The sequence below is a fragment of the Amblyomma maculatum genome, chromosome 3 (genome assembly GCF_055883805.1).
Source record: "Amblyomma maculatum isolate TAMU_Amacu chromosome 3, ASM5588380v1, whole genome shotgun sequence".
NCBI classification, from domain to species: domain Eukaryota; kingdom Metazoa; phylum Arthropoda; class Arachnida; order Ixodida; family Ixodidae; genus Amblyomma; species Amblyomma maculatum.
In genome coordinates, this window is record NC_139346.1 from 78,607,986 (window position 1) to 78,626,157 (window position 18,172).

Below are 18,172 nucleotides of genomic sequence, written 5' to 3' on the forward strand. Positions count from 1 at the left end.
GGCAAGGCGGCCGGAAGGATCTTTCAAATTAGCCAGCCAGCAGAGCGCGTGGTGGTCGCTTACCACCTTGAATGGTCGGCCGTATAGGTATGGACGAAACTTAGAAGTGGCCCACATGATTGCAAGGCACTCCTTTTCGGTCGTCGAGTAACTGACTTCGGCTTTTGTGAGGGACCTGCTAGTGTAGGCAATTACTTTCTCCTGTCCGGCACTCTTCTGGACGAGAACGGCTCCTAGGCCCACACTGCTCGCGTCGGTGTAAATTTCGGTCACGGCATTTCCTTCAAAGTGGCCAAGTACAGGAGGCCATTGCAGGCGGCGCTTAAGTTTGTCGAAGGCTTCTCCTTGCGGCGCTTCCCATTTAAAAGGTATGTCAGCCTTTGTAAGCTGCGTCAACGGTTCGGCGATCCGCGAAAAGTTTCTGACAAATCCTCGATATTAAGCGCACAGCCCAAGGAATCGGCGCACAGCTTTCTTGTCGGCAGGCGGTGGGAATTGTGCGATTGCAGCTGTTTTCGCCGGGTCTGGGCAAATACCGTCCTTGCTAACGATGTGACCTAGGAACCGGAGTTCTTCGTAGGCGAAGTGACACTTCTCTGCTTTTAGCGTTAGTCCCGATGACTTGATGGCTTCCAGCACTGTCCGTAGTCGTTTTAGGTGGTCTTCAAAGTTTGACGAGAAGACAAGAACGTCGTCCAAATATACCAAACAAATTTGCCACTTCAAGCCTGCCAGGACTATGTCCATTACTCGTTGAAACGTAGCTGGTGCGGAGCAGAGGCCAAATGGCATCACATTGAACTTATAAAGGCCGTCTGGTGTGATGAATGCGGTCTTCTCGCGATCTCTTTCGTCGACCTCAATTTGCCAATATCCGCTCTTCAGGTCCATCGATGAGAAGTACCTTGCATTGCAGAGCCGGTCGAGAGTGCCGTCGATGCGGGGTAGCGGGTACACATCCTTCTTCGTTATGCTATTCAAGCGGCGGTAATCAACGCAGAAGCGAAGTGTGCTGTCTTTCTTCTTGACCAAAACGACTGGTGCCGCCCAGGGGCTGTTCGATGGCTGGATTACATCATCACGCAGCATTTCCTCAACTTGATCGCCAATGGCCTGCCGTTCTCGCGGCGATACACGATAAGGGCTTTGGCGCAGAGGTCGGTCGTGTTCGACCGCTATAATGCGGTGCTTGGCCAGTGGTGTTTGTCGCACCTTCGATGATGACGAGAAGCTCTCCCTGTAGTTTCGAAGAAGACTGCGAATTTGGTTTTTCCTGCCGTGGGTCAATACTGGGTTGAAGTCAAATGTCGGCTGACGGAATTGGTCCGGTGCGTCTTCCAGTGGTTGGTCATGGAGGGCGAATACGTCTTTGAGGTCCGCTAATTCATCGAGAAAGGCGATGGTCATGCCCTTGTTGAGATGCCGGTATTCTTCAGTGAAGTTTGTTACCAGCACCTGAGCTTGTCCTCTCCGGATTTTCGCGATGCCTCTTGCGATGCCGATACCTCGTTCCAAGAGCAATTGGATATTTCCTTCGACCATGCCTTCAGCGGTTTCGATATCTGTGCTACCTACGCTGACGGCGACGCTTGATCGGGGCGACACAGTCGATTCTCCGTCGAGGACGTTTAGAGCGACGTGTTGCGTCGGAGTCGTCGTAGCAGGTATGGCTTTATCTGCAGAGAGCTTGATGAGCTTGTATCGGAGGTCGATGATAGCCCTATTTTCATTTAGGAAGTCCATGCCTAAAATCACGTCGCGGGAACACGGCTGCAAGACCACAAAGCTGGTGGGATAAGTACGCCCATTCACGGTTATTCTTGCAGTACATCGTCCCATTGGAGTAATCAGGTTGCCACCTGCGGTGCGAATCAGCCGGCCATCCCAAGCGGTTGTAACTTTCCTGAGATGGGAGGCTAACGGTCCACTGATGACTGAATAGTCAGCTCCGGTGTCTACAAGGGCAGTGACTCTGCGACCATCGATATGAACTTCAAGGTCACTTGTTCGCGTCCTCGCATTACACGTGGGCCTTAGTGTCCGATCTCGGCTCCGTCGTTTCTTCAGGTCATGGCCGGGGCATACCGTTGTTACTTCGCTGGGCGGCGGTGTCTGCTTGCACTCTGGTCGTGTTGTCGTCGTTGTCGTCGGACAAAGGAATGCTCGTCACACTCGGCAACGCTCAATTTAAAGGCTGCACAGAACAATCTAGATAACGTTGCAAACAGCTACCAGCATGGGCTGGAACATTGTGGAAAGACACCCGAGGGGCCGGAACCTTCGAGACAGATCTCGGTGCATCTTGCGCTACAACAAAACTGATAAAGGTGTGACTCTGTGACTCGCGACATTGAGCATTAACAAACAGATTACGGAACTGATACGCGGTCCAGAATCAGAGTGATAAGCCTGTATGCCGGCGGCTGTTAAAAAATAACAAATACTGTTTTGAAGGTTTTGGTTCACCGCACTAGCACCTAGAACGACAAGAAACCCAAAACCAAGGAGAGCAAACTTAGAACTGGTTTGTAATTAAAGAAACGGAATATCTTTGTACATATAAACGTGATCGTCATCAGCACAACGTAAAGAAACCTGGGAACCTGAATAAATCAGTCATCATAGGAATCAAAGGCATACTGCTGGACACAGTCATCGTGATCACCTAAGCAGGTCAAGATTTTATCGTTCTAGGTGTTGGCGCGGTGAAACACTATAAATCACCAACTAGGTCCAATTCTCGCCAATTTAGCCAAGGGTTAACATAAATTAAAGCACTTGAAATAGGCCAGAGAAACTACTTGTAGATAGCTTAGTCATATGACTCACAATAGGCGATTTTATTTATTTTGCAATAATAATTATAAATTAACATCATTTTACTAATTTACTCAAGGCGGAGATATACACCGACGTAGCGAGCGCGCGCTTGCGCGCGCAGCACGGCGACGTCACGTCGGCCAAGACGCGACCTGCTACACTCCGGCGGCGCTCTACGCCGGCGTGTTCGGTGGCTTCCGGCGTGGTCCGACAGTGCCCGGCGCCGAATGTATCCGGATGGATTTCGCGCGGGTCGCGCCGGGGTATTGAGAGAGCGTTGCTCGAGGAAGGCCGCACGTGCACCCTCTCCCCTCATTGCATCTCGCCTTCTGCGCATGCGCCTGTCCAGCTGCAGGCGTCTCTCCGCGGTGGAACCGGTTTCACTGCAGGGAGCCGGTTTTGTGCCTGGTGCGGCGTCGCCGATTTGACGTATCCGACTTCGACCGGCGCTGCTGCGCGCCGAAAACGTCAGAGTATCACTCTGCCTTAAGTGTTCCCTTCACATAATCAAATAATTTTCTAAGTTGGTGAGCCCCTTATGAAACCCCCATTCCGTTTATTTCCATTAAAGAATGCCTCACGCGTATCGTTTTTCCAGCTGTAAGGAAAGTCCTGAGAAATACAAAAATATTACATGACTAACGCATTCCTGCGCTACGATTGTGGTGCTCTCTAAAGGGGCTTGAACGAACCAAATTAGCTGCAGCCGAGACTCGACAGCCCAGCATCAATGGTAGGATGATATGGATATGGTGGGGATGGTTGCAGCCAGCAAAATGAGGTGACATCCACTTGCACCATTACGTCCGCCGACTGCGTGAAGCGGACGAAGACACCACCACAGACATATAGGCCTGCCGCTCAACGGGGTCATGGAGCCGAGGCCGCAGCTATTTTCGTTCAGTAATACCTAGGTTGAGAGCAGTACAAACGTGGTGCTCGAAAGCGCCCATCACGTGATATTTGGGCTTTTCGTGGGCTTTCTTTAGAGCTTGAAAAAACAATGCACGTGAGGCTTTCTTTATCGGAAATAAATAGAATGGAGGGGTTTGGAATGTTCTCTCCAACTGGGAACATCCATTTATTTTCAAAGACAATATTGAGTCAATTAGAAAAATACGTTATTTTCTACTTAATTAATTGAAAAATAAAAAAAAAACTATGGTGCGCCATATGGCTGGCAGCTGTTACAAGTGCTTTCTGTGGCCTACCTCAAATATTCTTTTTAAAACCTTGGCTAAGGTTAGCTTGGGTACTCTATATACCACCGCTCAGGGTGCCTGATATTGAAATTAAAAAAAAAAATATTGAAGCCGACATGAAATACCTGCTGTGGTACTGCCCAGAATTGAAATCTACGCAAATATGCCGCCTGGTAGGAGCAACTCTTTCAATAAGAAATTTAGCTGCATATAATGACTGGATTCAGGGAACACATCATCGGTCACTTTTGGACATGACAAAAATTATGGGGAGTTTAAACTTGGCCTAATCTAGGAATAGGTTGAAATATCTTTGTATCGCAATGATAGCCTCTGCAATACGCATTTTCCTTCATCGTGTTTCTTTAAAAGGTTTTGATGTGGACAAAAGGCAATAGTGGACAGCTACCCATAAACAGGTCAACGCCATGTTGTCATAATCTGTTGCGAAAGCAACACTATGCTAGGTCTGAGCAATGGCGTGGAGCCCCGGAGAGCCCCAACTGTGCATGCGCGAGCAGCGAATGACGTCCAACTGAGCAAAGCCGGAAAACGGTGTCGCAGCCGCCGCCGACTCCTCCGCCGTGTCTCTTCAGAGTAGAATGGAGAAAGTCTACCCTTCCTCTTTTAAAATTTGCTTCTATCTTTTTCCTCTTATCGACGTTAGTTCCAGTAATACATATAATTATAATTGGTTTACAGGAAAGGCAGGTATCCGCCACTTTCTTCAGCGAGTGTGTTTGGACAGTACACCACAGCTCCTGTCATGTGGCGTTCTATCCAGGCGTTCAAGTCTCCTTCGGAATGCTTACGGCACCCCACACCGCAGCGCTCCGTTTGGACCCAGCGGCTGTCACGCTCGGAAGCGTGACAGCCCCCCCCCCCCCTTTTTATGGGAAGCACGCCGCGTTCATCACATCTTTCCTTCTAACAACCCTACCATGCTTCAGAGTAATTTCAACCACCGGGGTATCTTTAATGTGAACATACACCGCAGAGCACACGGACGCCTCGCCGTTTTGCCTCCATCGCAACACAGCCACCGGCAGCCGGTTGTTGCGGTTCCGACTGTAGGAACAAGGAAACGAAAATTCACGGGCCTGCTACTGACTCTCTAGCTAAGCCATCTCTGCTGCCTCATGCGGACAGAAGAGAAAATAGAGAAGAAAGATAGAAAACAAGGACAGAGAGAAATACGCACCACGCTACAGCCGTCGACCACCCCCGAAGTGGCGGGTGAAATGACGGCCTACAAGAGATACAACTCCGCTAGCAGACTTGCCCCACCAGAAGCGGCAGTGACTTGCCAGTCCCAGCCCCGTAGGGCCAGGAGAAGCCACCTACTTCTCCTCCACCCAGTCTCCCCGCCGGCGGTCGGGTTCGAACCCAGGTAGTCTGCCTAGAACGCCGGAGAAATTTGATGCGTTCAACGGAAAACTGGTTAAGTTCGATGCAACGTTCGGTCGCCTAAAGCGAAAGCTTTTGTTTCACATTCGGTTCAGCTGAGTTGAAACCCTAAAATGATTTTTTTTTAACTTTTAAATTGGTTTGTAGGAAATCAAAGGCGCAGAATTTGTCAGGCTAAAGGGAAGGGAGTAAGGCGGGATTGAAAAGCCGAAAGAATGAAAGTGGGCCCGTCTGAAGGCTGCTGAGTAATTTCGGCCACTTCGGGGCATTTACCGTGCGCTGACAACGCAGAACAAGGCTACCGTTTAAATCCCATTGCGCGAGAACAATGGCGTTGTATACTTGTGGGTGGACGTTAAAGAATAGTGGACATTCCCACTTAATTAGGTAAAGGTCACTGGAAGCTTAAATTTCGTGCCATATGTAGAACGGCTCCATCTGGCACAGTGAAATGATCGCTTCAATTGTAAAATCGTTTATAAAAACGAAAGTAGCAGTATCTGTCAAGTTCATTTAAAGGTCTAGTTATCAGACACGCAAAACGCGGATCTATCTAGCAATGAAGCTTTCGCTTAATAGTTAGCAATCCTTTTTGATAATTCAATCATTTCTTCATACTTCACCACATACCCTTGATTATAGTGAACGAGAATACTAGTTCACTATACCCTTGATGCTGTGAGACAGTAAAGTTTATAAAGACAACTCTTCGTTGTCTTGTGTCTAGAAGTGACGAAACAGAACTGCGTCCTCTTTGCGAATAGGCTCGAGCCAAAACCTCTGTGTTTTTGTAATTGTTAATAAGACTGATGGTGGCTAGCACATGTCTGTTCAAGATTTTCGATTTCGAATGTCTCCTTATTCCCGCAAACCAGTTTTTCTTTACTCATTCCTATCGCTGTGACCAGCATAATTTGAAACCACATTTGAGGTTGAAGCTGAAGTTGAAAGCTTATTTTTGCATCAAAAAACAAGGTACAGTAATATACAGCGAGAGGCCCCATGGTACTAGACCGCAGGTGAGACCTCCCATGGCAATAGATTTTGATAGGCAAAATAAAGAATATTATTAATGTAAAAAAATTTATGAAGCAACACTGAAAATAAATAACGAAATACATTGTAAACAGTGCATTGCCAACTAAATTAGCTACAAAAACAGAATACAAAAAAGTACAAAAACACATGAATTTCGCGACACAAATGGTAAATAAAGAAATCAGAAATTAAGAACATTTTTTAATTTCAACTTGAACAAAGAAAGTGTGTTAGTTTGCCTAATGTCGAAATTCAAAGAATTCCAGAATGATATGAACGAAAATTGAAGGTCTTGTTTCCCGTAGTTAGTACTGAGCTTAGGTATTAGAAAATTATTATGTAGAGCGAACCGTGTAACGCTGTTGCTTTTGATCATGCCGGGAGGAAAAAGTCTAAATGGGAACTGATGGTGAAGATTCTTAAAAAATAGAATACCGATATTATAAAGATAAAGAGCCGAGAGGGGTAGAACATTTAAACTCATGAATAAAATGTGCGACGGTGACATTCGAGGGGAGGAGGTTATGATGCGTATGTCTTGCTTTTGCAGTTTTATTAATGGCCAAAGCTGAACATGATACGCGTTACCCATGATGCAATGCATGCTTAGTGTATGATGTTTTAACGAGCTCTCTCATTGATACACCGCGCAGTTTACCGTTGTAGTGTCGTCTACAAACAGTGGGGTCTTACAGATCACTATACCAGGAGTTTAAAACATCTTGTAAAAGTGAGGTACCTTACAATGATGCATTTTATGAGAGCCTTTTTCTTTAAAATTTTATTTCTGAAACATTCACTTTTCTTCCGAACATAGATTATGACTACTACACGGATGAGCCTGAAGGTGAGCAATTCTTGTCATGTATACAGAAACTCTAAAAGCATTATCTCGTATTCTGCAAATAATGTACCGTGCAATAACACCGATGTTTGGGCCAGTTGGTAATGATTCATATTAAAACCCATTCGCAGCACGAATAAAACTACGACAAGAAGAAAGCACGCAAGACAGGACGAAAACACTCAAGACAGGAGCATTCGTCCTGTTCCTGTCAAATCTGCGCAAAGTAAAGGAGAGCTCCGGTCCTCACCATACTCTGGGAATCCATGCTGGTTTTACAATACAAGCGAGAAGAAACATGCAGCCTGGTTACTTTTGGTAAAGACGGTACATTGTTAGATCCCATTCCCAGCACGAATAAAACGACAACAAGAAAGCACACAAGACAGGGCAGCACGAATAAAACAAAGACAACAAGAAAACACACAAGAAAGGAACAGGACGAATGCTCCTGTCTTGTGTGTTTTCTTCTTGTCGTTGTTTTATTCGTGCTGCTAATGGGATTTAGTAATGTACGTTCTTTACCAAAAGTAACCAGGCTGCATGTTTTGCATCTCGCTTGTATTGTAAAGCCAGCAAGGATTCCCAGAGTATGTCAACTTGCTGAAAGGTAAGGACCGGAGCTCTCCTTAACTTTGCGCAGATTTACAGCTTCATAAGTGGTACGAATCGACCTTTTGCGTTTTCCTGTGCTGCCACCTCGTGCACAACGCCGCAACCAAACTGGCGGGATACTGCACCGCACGGACACGCTCCTCCGCACGCTGAGCCCCGCTGCGGAGCATGTTTTCTTGGCGCACATAATTTTGGTTCTGTCGACGATGGCGTGTCCTGGGCAGCACCTGATACCTGGCGGGTATTTCATTTCATTTCATTTCATTTATTGATCCCTTAAAGGCCCGAAGGCATTACATAAGGGGGGGGGCTTATTGGTTTACAACGGCGATGATGGGAACGTGCAAAACAATAAAAAGAACAAACATAGAAACAAACATAAAGGGGGTTGTAGTCATATCAGGGTTTCCCAGCAAATGATACATCATTTATTAAAGATATATCAAGCAATACTCGCTACAAAGAGCGCAGAAGTGATCAAGATCTATGCGAGGTGAATTTTTATTTTCTCGCGGAATGTTTTGTGATCAGTGCATGCAGCGATGTCGTTAGGCAGTGAATTCCATAGTGCTATTGCGTTGGGGAAAAATGAGTTGTTGTAAGCAGACGTGTGGCCACTGATGCGTGCTATCGGGTTACCGTGACTTAGCCGGGAGGACGTTCGTAGTGGGGCGGTTAATAGAGCGTGCCGTGATCTTGTGTTATGATAAAATGTATGAAGTAAGCATAGGCGGGAAACGACTCGGCGTGATTCTAGTGTTGAGAGACGGAGGGACTGCTTGAGGGCGGTGACACTGGCTTCTCTTGAGTAGCATGAAGTGATGAACCGAGCTGCACGATTTTGGATTGATTCCAATTCGATGGTGAGATACGATTGCCATGGGTGCCAGATGGATGATGCATACTCTAATTTTGGCCGCACAAATGTTTCTTACGCGAGTTGTTTTATGTTAGGTGATGCAGATTTCAGATTTCTTCTCAGGTAGCCAAGTGTGCGTGAAGTGTCGGAGCAAATGGTTCTAATGTGGGTGACCCAAGAAAGTGTTGATGTGAGATGTACACCTAGATATTTATAAGATTTTGCAACGGTTATAGGGACGGATGAAATGCTGTAAGTGTGATTCGTCAAGGTGTGTTTGTGAGTGAAGGACAACGATTTGCACTTAGTAAGATTTAAAGGCATCTGCCACTTTTCACACCATGATGCAATAACGTCAAGGTCCTGTTGCAAAGTGAGGTTATCGGTTGGGCTACCTATTGCATTATAGATGACACAATCGTCCGCGAAGAGTCCCAATTTGCATTGAATATTAGAGGGCAGGTCGTTGATATATATTAAGAAAAGTAATGGTGATAACCCGGCCCCTTGAGGGACACCAGATGTTACATCTGTTAAGGGTGACTGGATGTTATTGGCGGATGTGAACTGCGAGCGTCCTTTTAAAAAATGTTCGAGCCAGCATATCAGATTAGTAGGAATTCCCAGGAACGAAAGTTTCGCAAGCAGATGGTTGTGAGGTACGCGATCAAATGCCTTCGAGAAGTCTAAGAAGATTGCATCTATTTGGAGGTTATCGTCTATGGCCTTAAGGACGTCTTGGGTGAACTCTGCCAGCTGGGTTTCGCATGAAAATGATTTCCTGAAGCCATGCTGATGAGGATAAAAGAAATTAATTGAATCAAGGTGGGACATTAAGCTAGATGATATAATGTGCTCTAGAAGTTTAGAAGATATGCTAGTAAGGGATATTGGACGATAGTTAGCTGGGCATGCGCGATCACCTGTTTTGAAAATGGGAACAATTTGGGCTATCTTCCAATCGTCAGGAATGATTCCGGTGTCTAAAGATTGGGTAAATATTAGGTGTAGTATCTGGCTTGATAATGATAGAGTGTTTTTAAGTAGTTGACTGTTTATTTGGTCACATCCTGCAGATGATGAGAGCTTGAGTGAACTGATTAATTTGGAGATTCCTTCGGGGCTAATTTGAATTTCCGGCATTTCTTTTTGACTATTGGTTTGCAAGACTGTGGGTGTAGAATTGCTGACAGGCGAAAACACAGATGAGAAGTAGTCATTTAAAAGTTTTGCGCATCGATTAGTATCTGCTGGTTCGCCATCAGGTCCTACAAGATCGAACCGATTAGATTTATGTTTAGGGGAGAGGATACGCCAGAATTTGGTGGGATTTGTTCTGAGAATGGTTAGCAAGTCAACAGAGAAAAATTTATCTTTCGCAGCACTCAATTCATTTAAATATTTATTCGCGCAGGCGTGGTATCTGTCCCATGCTTCTTGTTTCTGGCTTAGTTTAGCGGAACGATAAAGCCGTTTTTTCCTACTAAGAAGGTGCTTCAAGTTTTTGTTAAACCAAATATTGTTGGAATCCGATTTGACGACAATGGTTGGGATGTACTTATTTTTTAGAGATACGTGACGGCTGGGTGTCATGCCCGAGGAATGCAGCGAAGCTCATTGACGAACAAATACAGCGGTACCTCCAGTCGTCCGGCATGCGATGCGATCGCCAGTTGAGCAAGGGCCGCCGCTTCAAAGATGAGGGCTACATACGAAACGTAATGTTTCGAAACATTCGTATCAATGGGATGTAAGGCAAGAAAAAACAAAGACCAATGAAACCAGACCCAGGAATTAGTTTCATGCTACTATTCCGGCCTTTTTTTCACTGAAATTTGAAGTAACCAGAACATCTGCATTAGTGAAATGTGCTTAGTTGATTTTTTTTTCGGGCTTCAGCTGGGCCCACCCACATTGAGGGCTGGGCGAGTAGTTAAGAATTTCTTTGGGCTCCTCAAAGGCTAATAATTACTTTCCGTGCAGTGCTCTAATTAGCAGTGTAAATGAAAGAAACTGTGCAGTCTATAATAGGTGTGTACTTCTATCCCACCTCATATGTACTTCATCCCGCTTTTGCAAAGTTCATACGGGACTGCAGAATGTACAAATAAATAAAAATGACAAGTTGAAGTGACTGAGCCATGCCACGCTCCTGTACATTACGCTAATGTCTTAAGCAATGACTTGATAACCCTGAGATGCACTGCTATGACTACTTTTTGATGCAGAAGCAGCGACAACATATGTGAGAAAAGAAAATTTAGCAACTCTGCTGCAACCACATATCTGGCAGTTTCTAAAACAGCTCTCTGGCTCTTCTCAGTTAGCATGTGATACTAAATGTCCATGAAGTAATGCAGCAACACCAGTATCCCATCAAGTTTCAATGCATTACGAGCAGATGGTAATCAATCTTAATGTGGATAGTCCATGATACATGAAATTTCAATGAACACTCTCAAACGTAACCAACTTGGTCGTGCTAGGGAACAGCCATCAAAATCTCTGGGGTCTGACTTTGAGAACGGTCTTGCAGCAACTCAAGTTCATCAAAAAAAAAAAAACGAGAGACGAAGGAAACAATATTCGACACCTAGAAACAAGCTTCATATAATGGCAGGTTGATGACAGAAAAGTTTATTCCATGTTTTTGTTTTAAGTGAAATGTTTACTACATTCCATAGCTTTTAGACGTGTGCACGTTTGCCCCCACAAGCATTGTTCTGGCAGGTGGTAGGTGGTCGCCGACTCCTCTGGTTGCTTTTGTTTAGCTGTCCGGTTTGTCGCACGTTGAAAACGGCTCATAGCATTCGCGCGCTTGGCCTCGTTGCTCGAAAAGTTGAATATCGTCGTGATGAAACCAGGGTGCCGCGGTGACATGGAAGGCTTTCCTGCTCATTAATAAAATGTTTCTTTACAGCTTGCACAAATATTTAACTTCAGTACCTAGTTCGTACGTGTTACACAGTGGTTCCCGCACAGTCTTGATGCGCTCGACAGCTCCCAAGGGCGCCCTTGATCGCCCTGCCGACGAACAGCTTTTATCCAAGCTTCGCGTCGAAGACGGTCTCGTGAAGCGCTTGGAAAGCGAAAAACGCCGAGGCCGCTTCCCTTTAAACATTGTGTATCGCAACCAAACGCTACACAAGTTGTCGGCATCGTCAGGAGCGTCGCACTATCTAACAACGACCACCAAAACAACCGCAGAAATGCTGGCGCCCCGGACAGCCGCCGGTTTGTTTACCCCACCGCCGGAGCCGATCGCGGCGGCCACGAACCCACCAGTCCGCTTCGCGACTACGCCGCTAGGGGTTGGGCGCATGCGCAGTCACGTCCCGCAAAAGGCCGATTCTCTGCAAGTCAGCTGCTGCCAGCGGAGCCCTGGACTAGGGGCACCGACCACCCAGCTCCTGCGAATTCTTACTGATTATTATGCTCATTAAAAGTTTTTTCTCTCTCTCTCTCTGCTACCCAATTGAGAAGCGGAACACGCAGCATGATTACTTTTGGCAATGACGGTACATTCAGAAACAGTAAAATTATTTTCAGCTACATAACCTAGTTAGACTATTTTATGTTCAATTTACATCTCCACGGAGAATAGAGAAGTTGAATGTTGGAAAATAGCAGGAATTTTTAAAAATGAAGGGAAAGTACAAGGAAAATTTTTCGTCTTGAGAATACATAATTTGAAAAAACAGTTTTATCTAAGAGATAGTTTTTTCCGAAACGATTGTTCTAAGAATCCGCAAGACATATTATGTACTGGCCATAGAGTTCCTTACACTAACTAGAGGGAAAGCTGAGGGCGCTGCCCTTCAGCCACCATGGGTGCGCTAAGAATCATGGGCCGGTGTGCTACTTGTTGCGGGACAGTCGGTTTTTCTCGGGTACGTGGAGTGGCATTACTGCAATGTTTCTTTTTCGTCATCATCATCATCTGAAGGTGCGTACATAGACCGCGAAAGCCATAGTAGCGAAGGCGCAAAAGCAGACGTCGCCAATAAATGGCTTTTGTTTCCCGAAATGCCACTAAAAACTTCCTTAAGCGATTGTACAACCATAAATATTTTTATAACGCTTTTCTGTTTCAAATTTTGCCTATTAAGTGCGAAATATTGGTATTTGTGCTGCTCAAAACTAAGCCAATAGGAGAAAGAGCCATCGCTTATATCGGATAAATATCACACTGACATGCTGTTTTTCTGTCTTTTTGCAATTTATAGTCACAATATTCAATCTTAGGACATCATTTATGGTAGAACAACGTTTATCTTTGCATTAGTTTTGGCCAAAAGTTGTAGTTCTGCACTCGGTAGCTCTCCGGCCCATGATGCTTTGAGCGCCCATGGTGGCTGAACTGGCCGTCTGGAAACTCCACGTAAACTCTCATAGACGGCAGCACAGCTTTCCCTCTAGGTAAGAGTAAGAAACTCTATGGTACTGGCGATCTAAAGCGCGAACGCCGATATCAAAACAAAAAGTACTATCACTGGATTACATCGCTAATAACGTAGGAGTGCGTCAACAAAGAGCGTATATTTTATGGAACGACGAACTATCCCTGTTTAGCGTTTTGTTTACATCTAGAGCGGAGCTTTCCATTCATGCTTTCATTCATGCATTATATTTACAGAAAAAAAAAACTGGACTGCCTAATGGGTTAAAAGCTAAATAAGCAGCTTTAAGAATCCCAGTGTTTCGAGGAGCAAACATACATAAAGATTTACAGCAGTGCATATTACATAGTGAAGAAATTAAAAAAAGGAACATGGTAAAACACATTGTGATTTATTAAAGAAAGAAAAATAGCAATCAGCAGGCATCAAAATAAGCAATTAACTGAATATAATATAGACATAGCATTCTAGTACTACAGAGGGGTACTATAGGATGATAAGAAAAAGAAACATCATGGTTCATAATTTCACAAAGTACTGAAGCAATTGATTAGGGCTTAGGTTGTTCACGTATTTGTACATTTTAGGCGCTAATGGCTAGTTATGTGCTAAATATTGGCATTTGTAATTTATGGGAGAATTTGCAAATTTCCAAACATCTGGACATATTGTATGCATATTAGGAGTACGAATTGTCAGAGCTGCTAGATATAATAAAAATTCTTTGATCTCTGCAGATGAAAAGCAGGCTGCTTGCAGTAATCGATATATGTGTATAAATTACTATACGTACGATATTTAAGGAATCGAAAGCATGCTTTGTAGTTTACATTAGTTCGATATTTGAAAATTAGCGGAAGGCATTTGTTTTGTAAGCGAAGAAATTTGTTAAGAGTAATTGGCGTTCAGATGCAACAAACTAAACAATAGTTTAGACATGAATTTAACTATGCGAGATACACTAGAAGTTTAGCTTTCACTAGGAGCTGCCTATGGCAACGCGATACAATGCCTGCAACGGAATAAAGTTTTTCCTAATGTTGTTAGAATGTGCATCTCAACTTAGGTTTGAAGAAAAATAAACGCCAAGGATATTATGGACAATAACTACGTCGATGTGCCAGAGTTCAAACAATTATAGGGAGGCTTATTTTAAGTGGTTTATTATGAGCACGGAATATAACGGCTTTTGTCGTCTTAGGATTTATCGTAATGACATTTTGTTGTTACCATGTGACAATATTTTCGAGGATTTTATTGCACTTGTTTATAAGGTTATCGACATTGGCCCCAGGGAAAAGTACAGTGCTATTGTCAGCATGTATAATAAATTGTACAAATTCATGTTTAGAACGTCATTGATATATGTTCTAAATAACAGCAGCCTTAAATTTTATATTGGAAGACTGCAGTTGTAACTGGTAGGCGGGAAGTCATGCATCTGTTTATAGACATACATACTGGGCCCTGTGGTTGAGATAAGACTCAAGCAGAGATAAATAATTTTTTCGGACACCATATTAATGCAGCTTATTAATAAGACTGTTGTGATGAAAGCAAGCGAATGCCTTGCTGAAATCCACAATTAAAATATTCAGTAAGATATTTTATTTTAGTGCTAATAAAGCGAATTCGGACGACCTACCTTTGCGAAGCGATTATTGTGCATCTGCGATGACATTATATATATATATATATATATATATATATATATTGTAGTGTGGTAATCTTCATCGTTATAGCCACTGACATGCGTCGCGTGCTGCCGCTCTCAAGGACGAAGAAGTTGGTCGCTGCCTAGCTCAATCGCCATGCCTGACGCTCCACTGCGAGTTCCTCCTGAGCGGCTCGATCCATCTGGGTTTACCGAATAAACACACCCCTACAATTGGTGGAGATGCTGGGTACGTTCCCGTACACCCTGGAACTAAGAAGCCGCACATTACCCTCTGCGTCCAGCATGCCGGACGACACTGCCTCGACATCGTCGCCCCTCCCAACCACCGTGCTGTGTTCTGGAGCTTTACGGCAGCGTGATCCGTGCCACTTCAGCGGCACAGCCGACCAAGACGTCGACGATTGGTGGTCGGCATATCAGCGCGTCAGTAGCTACAACAGATGAGACGACGCTACCAAGCTAAGTAACGTAATGTTTTAACTGACTGACGTGGCGAACCTCTGGTTTCCCAACCATGAGGCAGACCTGCCATCTTGGTCTGCATTTAAAAAGAATTTTGCGGAAGTGTTCGGCCGCCCTGCAGTTCGCAAGCTCCGGGCAGGATAACGCTTGCGTGAGCGCACTCAGCATGTCGAAGAGTCGTTCACTAGTTATATAGAAGACATCGTGGACCTATACAAGCGTGTCGATCCGCTAATGTCCGAAGCTGATAAGATCAAAACCATCATGAAAGGCATCTCTGACGACGCGTGCCAGATGCTCTGGGTGAAAAATCCTGCAACAATCAGTGACGTGATCAAGCTTTGCCAGGCGCTGTTGAGGGAAAATAACAGGCGCAGTTCCCGGGGCAAGAACTACGCTTCGTTCGAACTCTTCAAGTCCTTCGTGTTCTCCCGCTAACGTAATACAAGTGTTTGTCGACGGCGTCGCAGTTCTCGCTCTTGCGACTCGGGCGCTGCCATATCCGTCGTCAGTGAAGCTCTTTACCGCCGTCTTCGTAAGGTGACCACCGCGCTTTCCGACTTTTCGCTTCGCACCGCCTCATCACAGCGCATTCATCCCTCAGCGGCATGCACGGGCCGTGTTCTCATCGAAGACGTCTTATACACCATCGAGTTTATTGTACTGTCTCACAGCTCACACAATATCATCCTGAGCTACGATTTCCTTTCCACTGATCGTGCCGTCATTGACTACGCCCGCGCGGAAGTTTCCTTTTCACCTCTTTGTGATACCGTCTTGTGTGACGTCCCTACCGGGTCTGCAAACCTTCTTGAAGCCAATGACACAGACATACCTCCCTTTTCTGCTGCCTTCGTTCCACTCTCCTGTGATAGCGCTACTGCGTCGACTGTCTTCTTCACACCTTCCGACGCCGCTTCACGCCATCCCTGCCTCCTGCTTCCATTTGCTGTTCTCAAGCTCGAAGATGGCCTTAGTGCAATGTACGTCTCAAATCCATTTTCGTGCCCGTCCGTCCTGCTACGCAGAGAGTGTCTCGGTCGTATTGAAGAACTTGATCCCGCGCTTGTAAATACTCTTCCTGCCACGCCTACTTCATTAGACGTTAATGTACTCAGCTCTTGCGATATAGCGACCGCTTCGACACCACCCGATTTTCTTCAACAAGATATTGACGCAGATCGTCCACCCGCACAACGCGATCAACTCGCTGCTCTTCTACAGAACTCCACGTCTGCCTTCGACATTCCTCACAATGCACTGGGTCGCACGTCTATCGTTACGCACACAATCGACACTGACACAAACGCACCTTTACGACAGCGTCCTTATCGCGTGTTGGCCTCTGAGCGCCAAGTCATTGCTGGCAACGTGGACGACATGCTTCGCCGGGGCGTCATACAGCCATCCAGCAGTGCATGGGCTTCTCCGGTTGTTTTGGTAACTAAGAAAGATGGTTCCATCCGGTTTTGCGTCGATTACCGTAGGCTTAACAAAGTCACGCACAAAGATGTCTATCCTCTGCCGCGAATCGACGACGCCTTGGACTGTTTACAGGGAGACGAATATTTCTCCTCTTTGGACTTGCGCTGTGGCTACTAACAGGTACCGATGGCTGATGATAACCGCTCGAAAACTGCCTTTATAAAACCGGACGGCTTATACCAGTTCAACGTTATGCCCTTTGGCCTCTGCAATGCCCCAGATACTTTCGAGCGCCTGATGGACACTGTTCTTCGTGGACTCAAATGGCAGACCTGTCTTTGTTACCTGGATGACATCGTAGTTTTTTATACCGACTTTTCTTCTCACCTTCTCCGCCTAAAGCATGTCCTCACATGTCTCGCCGATGCTGGGCTTTGGTTGAATTTGAAGAAGTGCCACTTTGCCGCTCGAAAACTCACAATTTCAGGACATGTAGTCTCTAAGTACGGCATTCTTCCCGACCCCACCAAGCTTCGCGCAGTTGCAGAGCTTCCGAAGCCAACCTCCCTGAAGCAGCTCCGGAGCTTTATCGGCCTCTGCTCCTACTTTCGACGTTTCATCTTGAACTTCGCCTCTATCATCGCTCCTCTGACCCAGCTCCTTGCCGGCAGCTCTGACCTTTCCGCCTGGACTCCAGCCTGCGATAAAGCCTTCGACACTTTACGCCTCCCATTCTACGCCACTTTGATCCGACTGCGCCTACAGAGATCCAAACTGATGTCAGTTTCATTGGGCTTGGTGCCGTCCTTACCCAACGTAAGCCTGGTTACAGCAAGTATGTTGTGGCATATGCCAGCCGAACATTGACGATGGCAGAATCTAATTATTCAGTAACAGAAAGGGAATGTTTGGCCATTATTTGGGCCATCGGAAAATTTCGTCCCTATGTGTATGGTCGACCATTTTACGTTGTGACCGATCACCACGCTTTGTTCTGGCTTGCCTCTCTGAAAGACCCATCCGGTCGCCTTGCTCGCTGGGCTCTTCGTCTCCAGGAGTTTGACATTCATGTCATTTATCGATTAGGCCTGAAGCATACGGACGCAGATGCTCTTTTCCGCTCGCGATTGCCTAGATATACTTCGTCTGACCACGTCTGTGCCTACGATTTGTCGGCTCTTGCCACTATCGACATGGCTACCAAGCAGCGGAATGACCCCTGGATCAATGCATTTTGGGATTCTCTCTCAAGTCCTACTCCCGGTCATTCATCCAAAGCGCTCGTCCGCCAAGCCCACCACTTCTCCATTCGTGACGGTCTTCTCTATCGACGCAATTATTTGCTTGATGGACGGAAGTGGCTTCTAGTCATCCCGCGTCATCTCCATGCCGACATTTGTACTGCGTACCATGGTGACCCAC

General features: G+C 45.7%; 1 protein-coding gene across 1 annotated transcript in view; it reads left to right on the top strand.

Annotated features, from left to right (window-relative positions):
• LOC146195034 (evasin P467-like) overlaps nucleotides 1-18,172 on the top strand; it is a 71,584-nt gene that overhangs the window by 11,846 nt on the left and 41,566 nt on the right. The window contains exon 4 of the mRNA XM_084596186.1: nucleotides 7,285-7,314. Coding sequence (XP_084452312.1) covers nucleotides 7,285-7,314 — 30 coding nt within the window. The remainder of the gene's footprint in view (nucleotides 1-7,284; nucleotides 7,315-18,172) is intronic.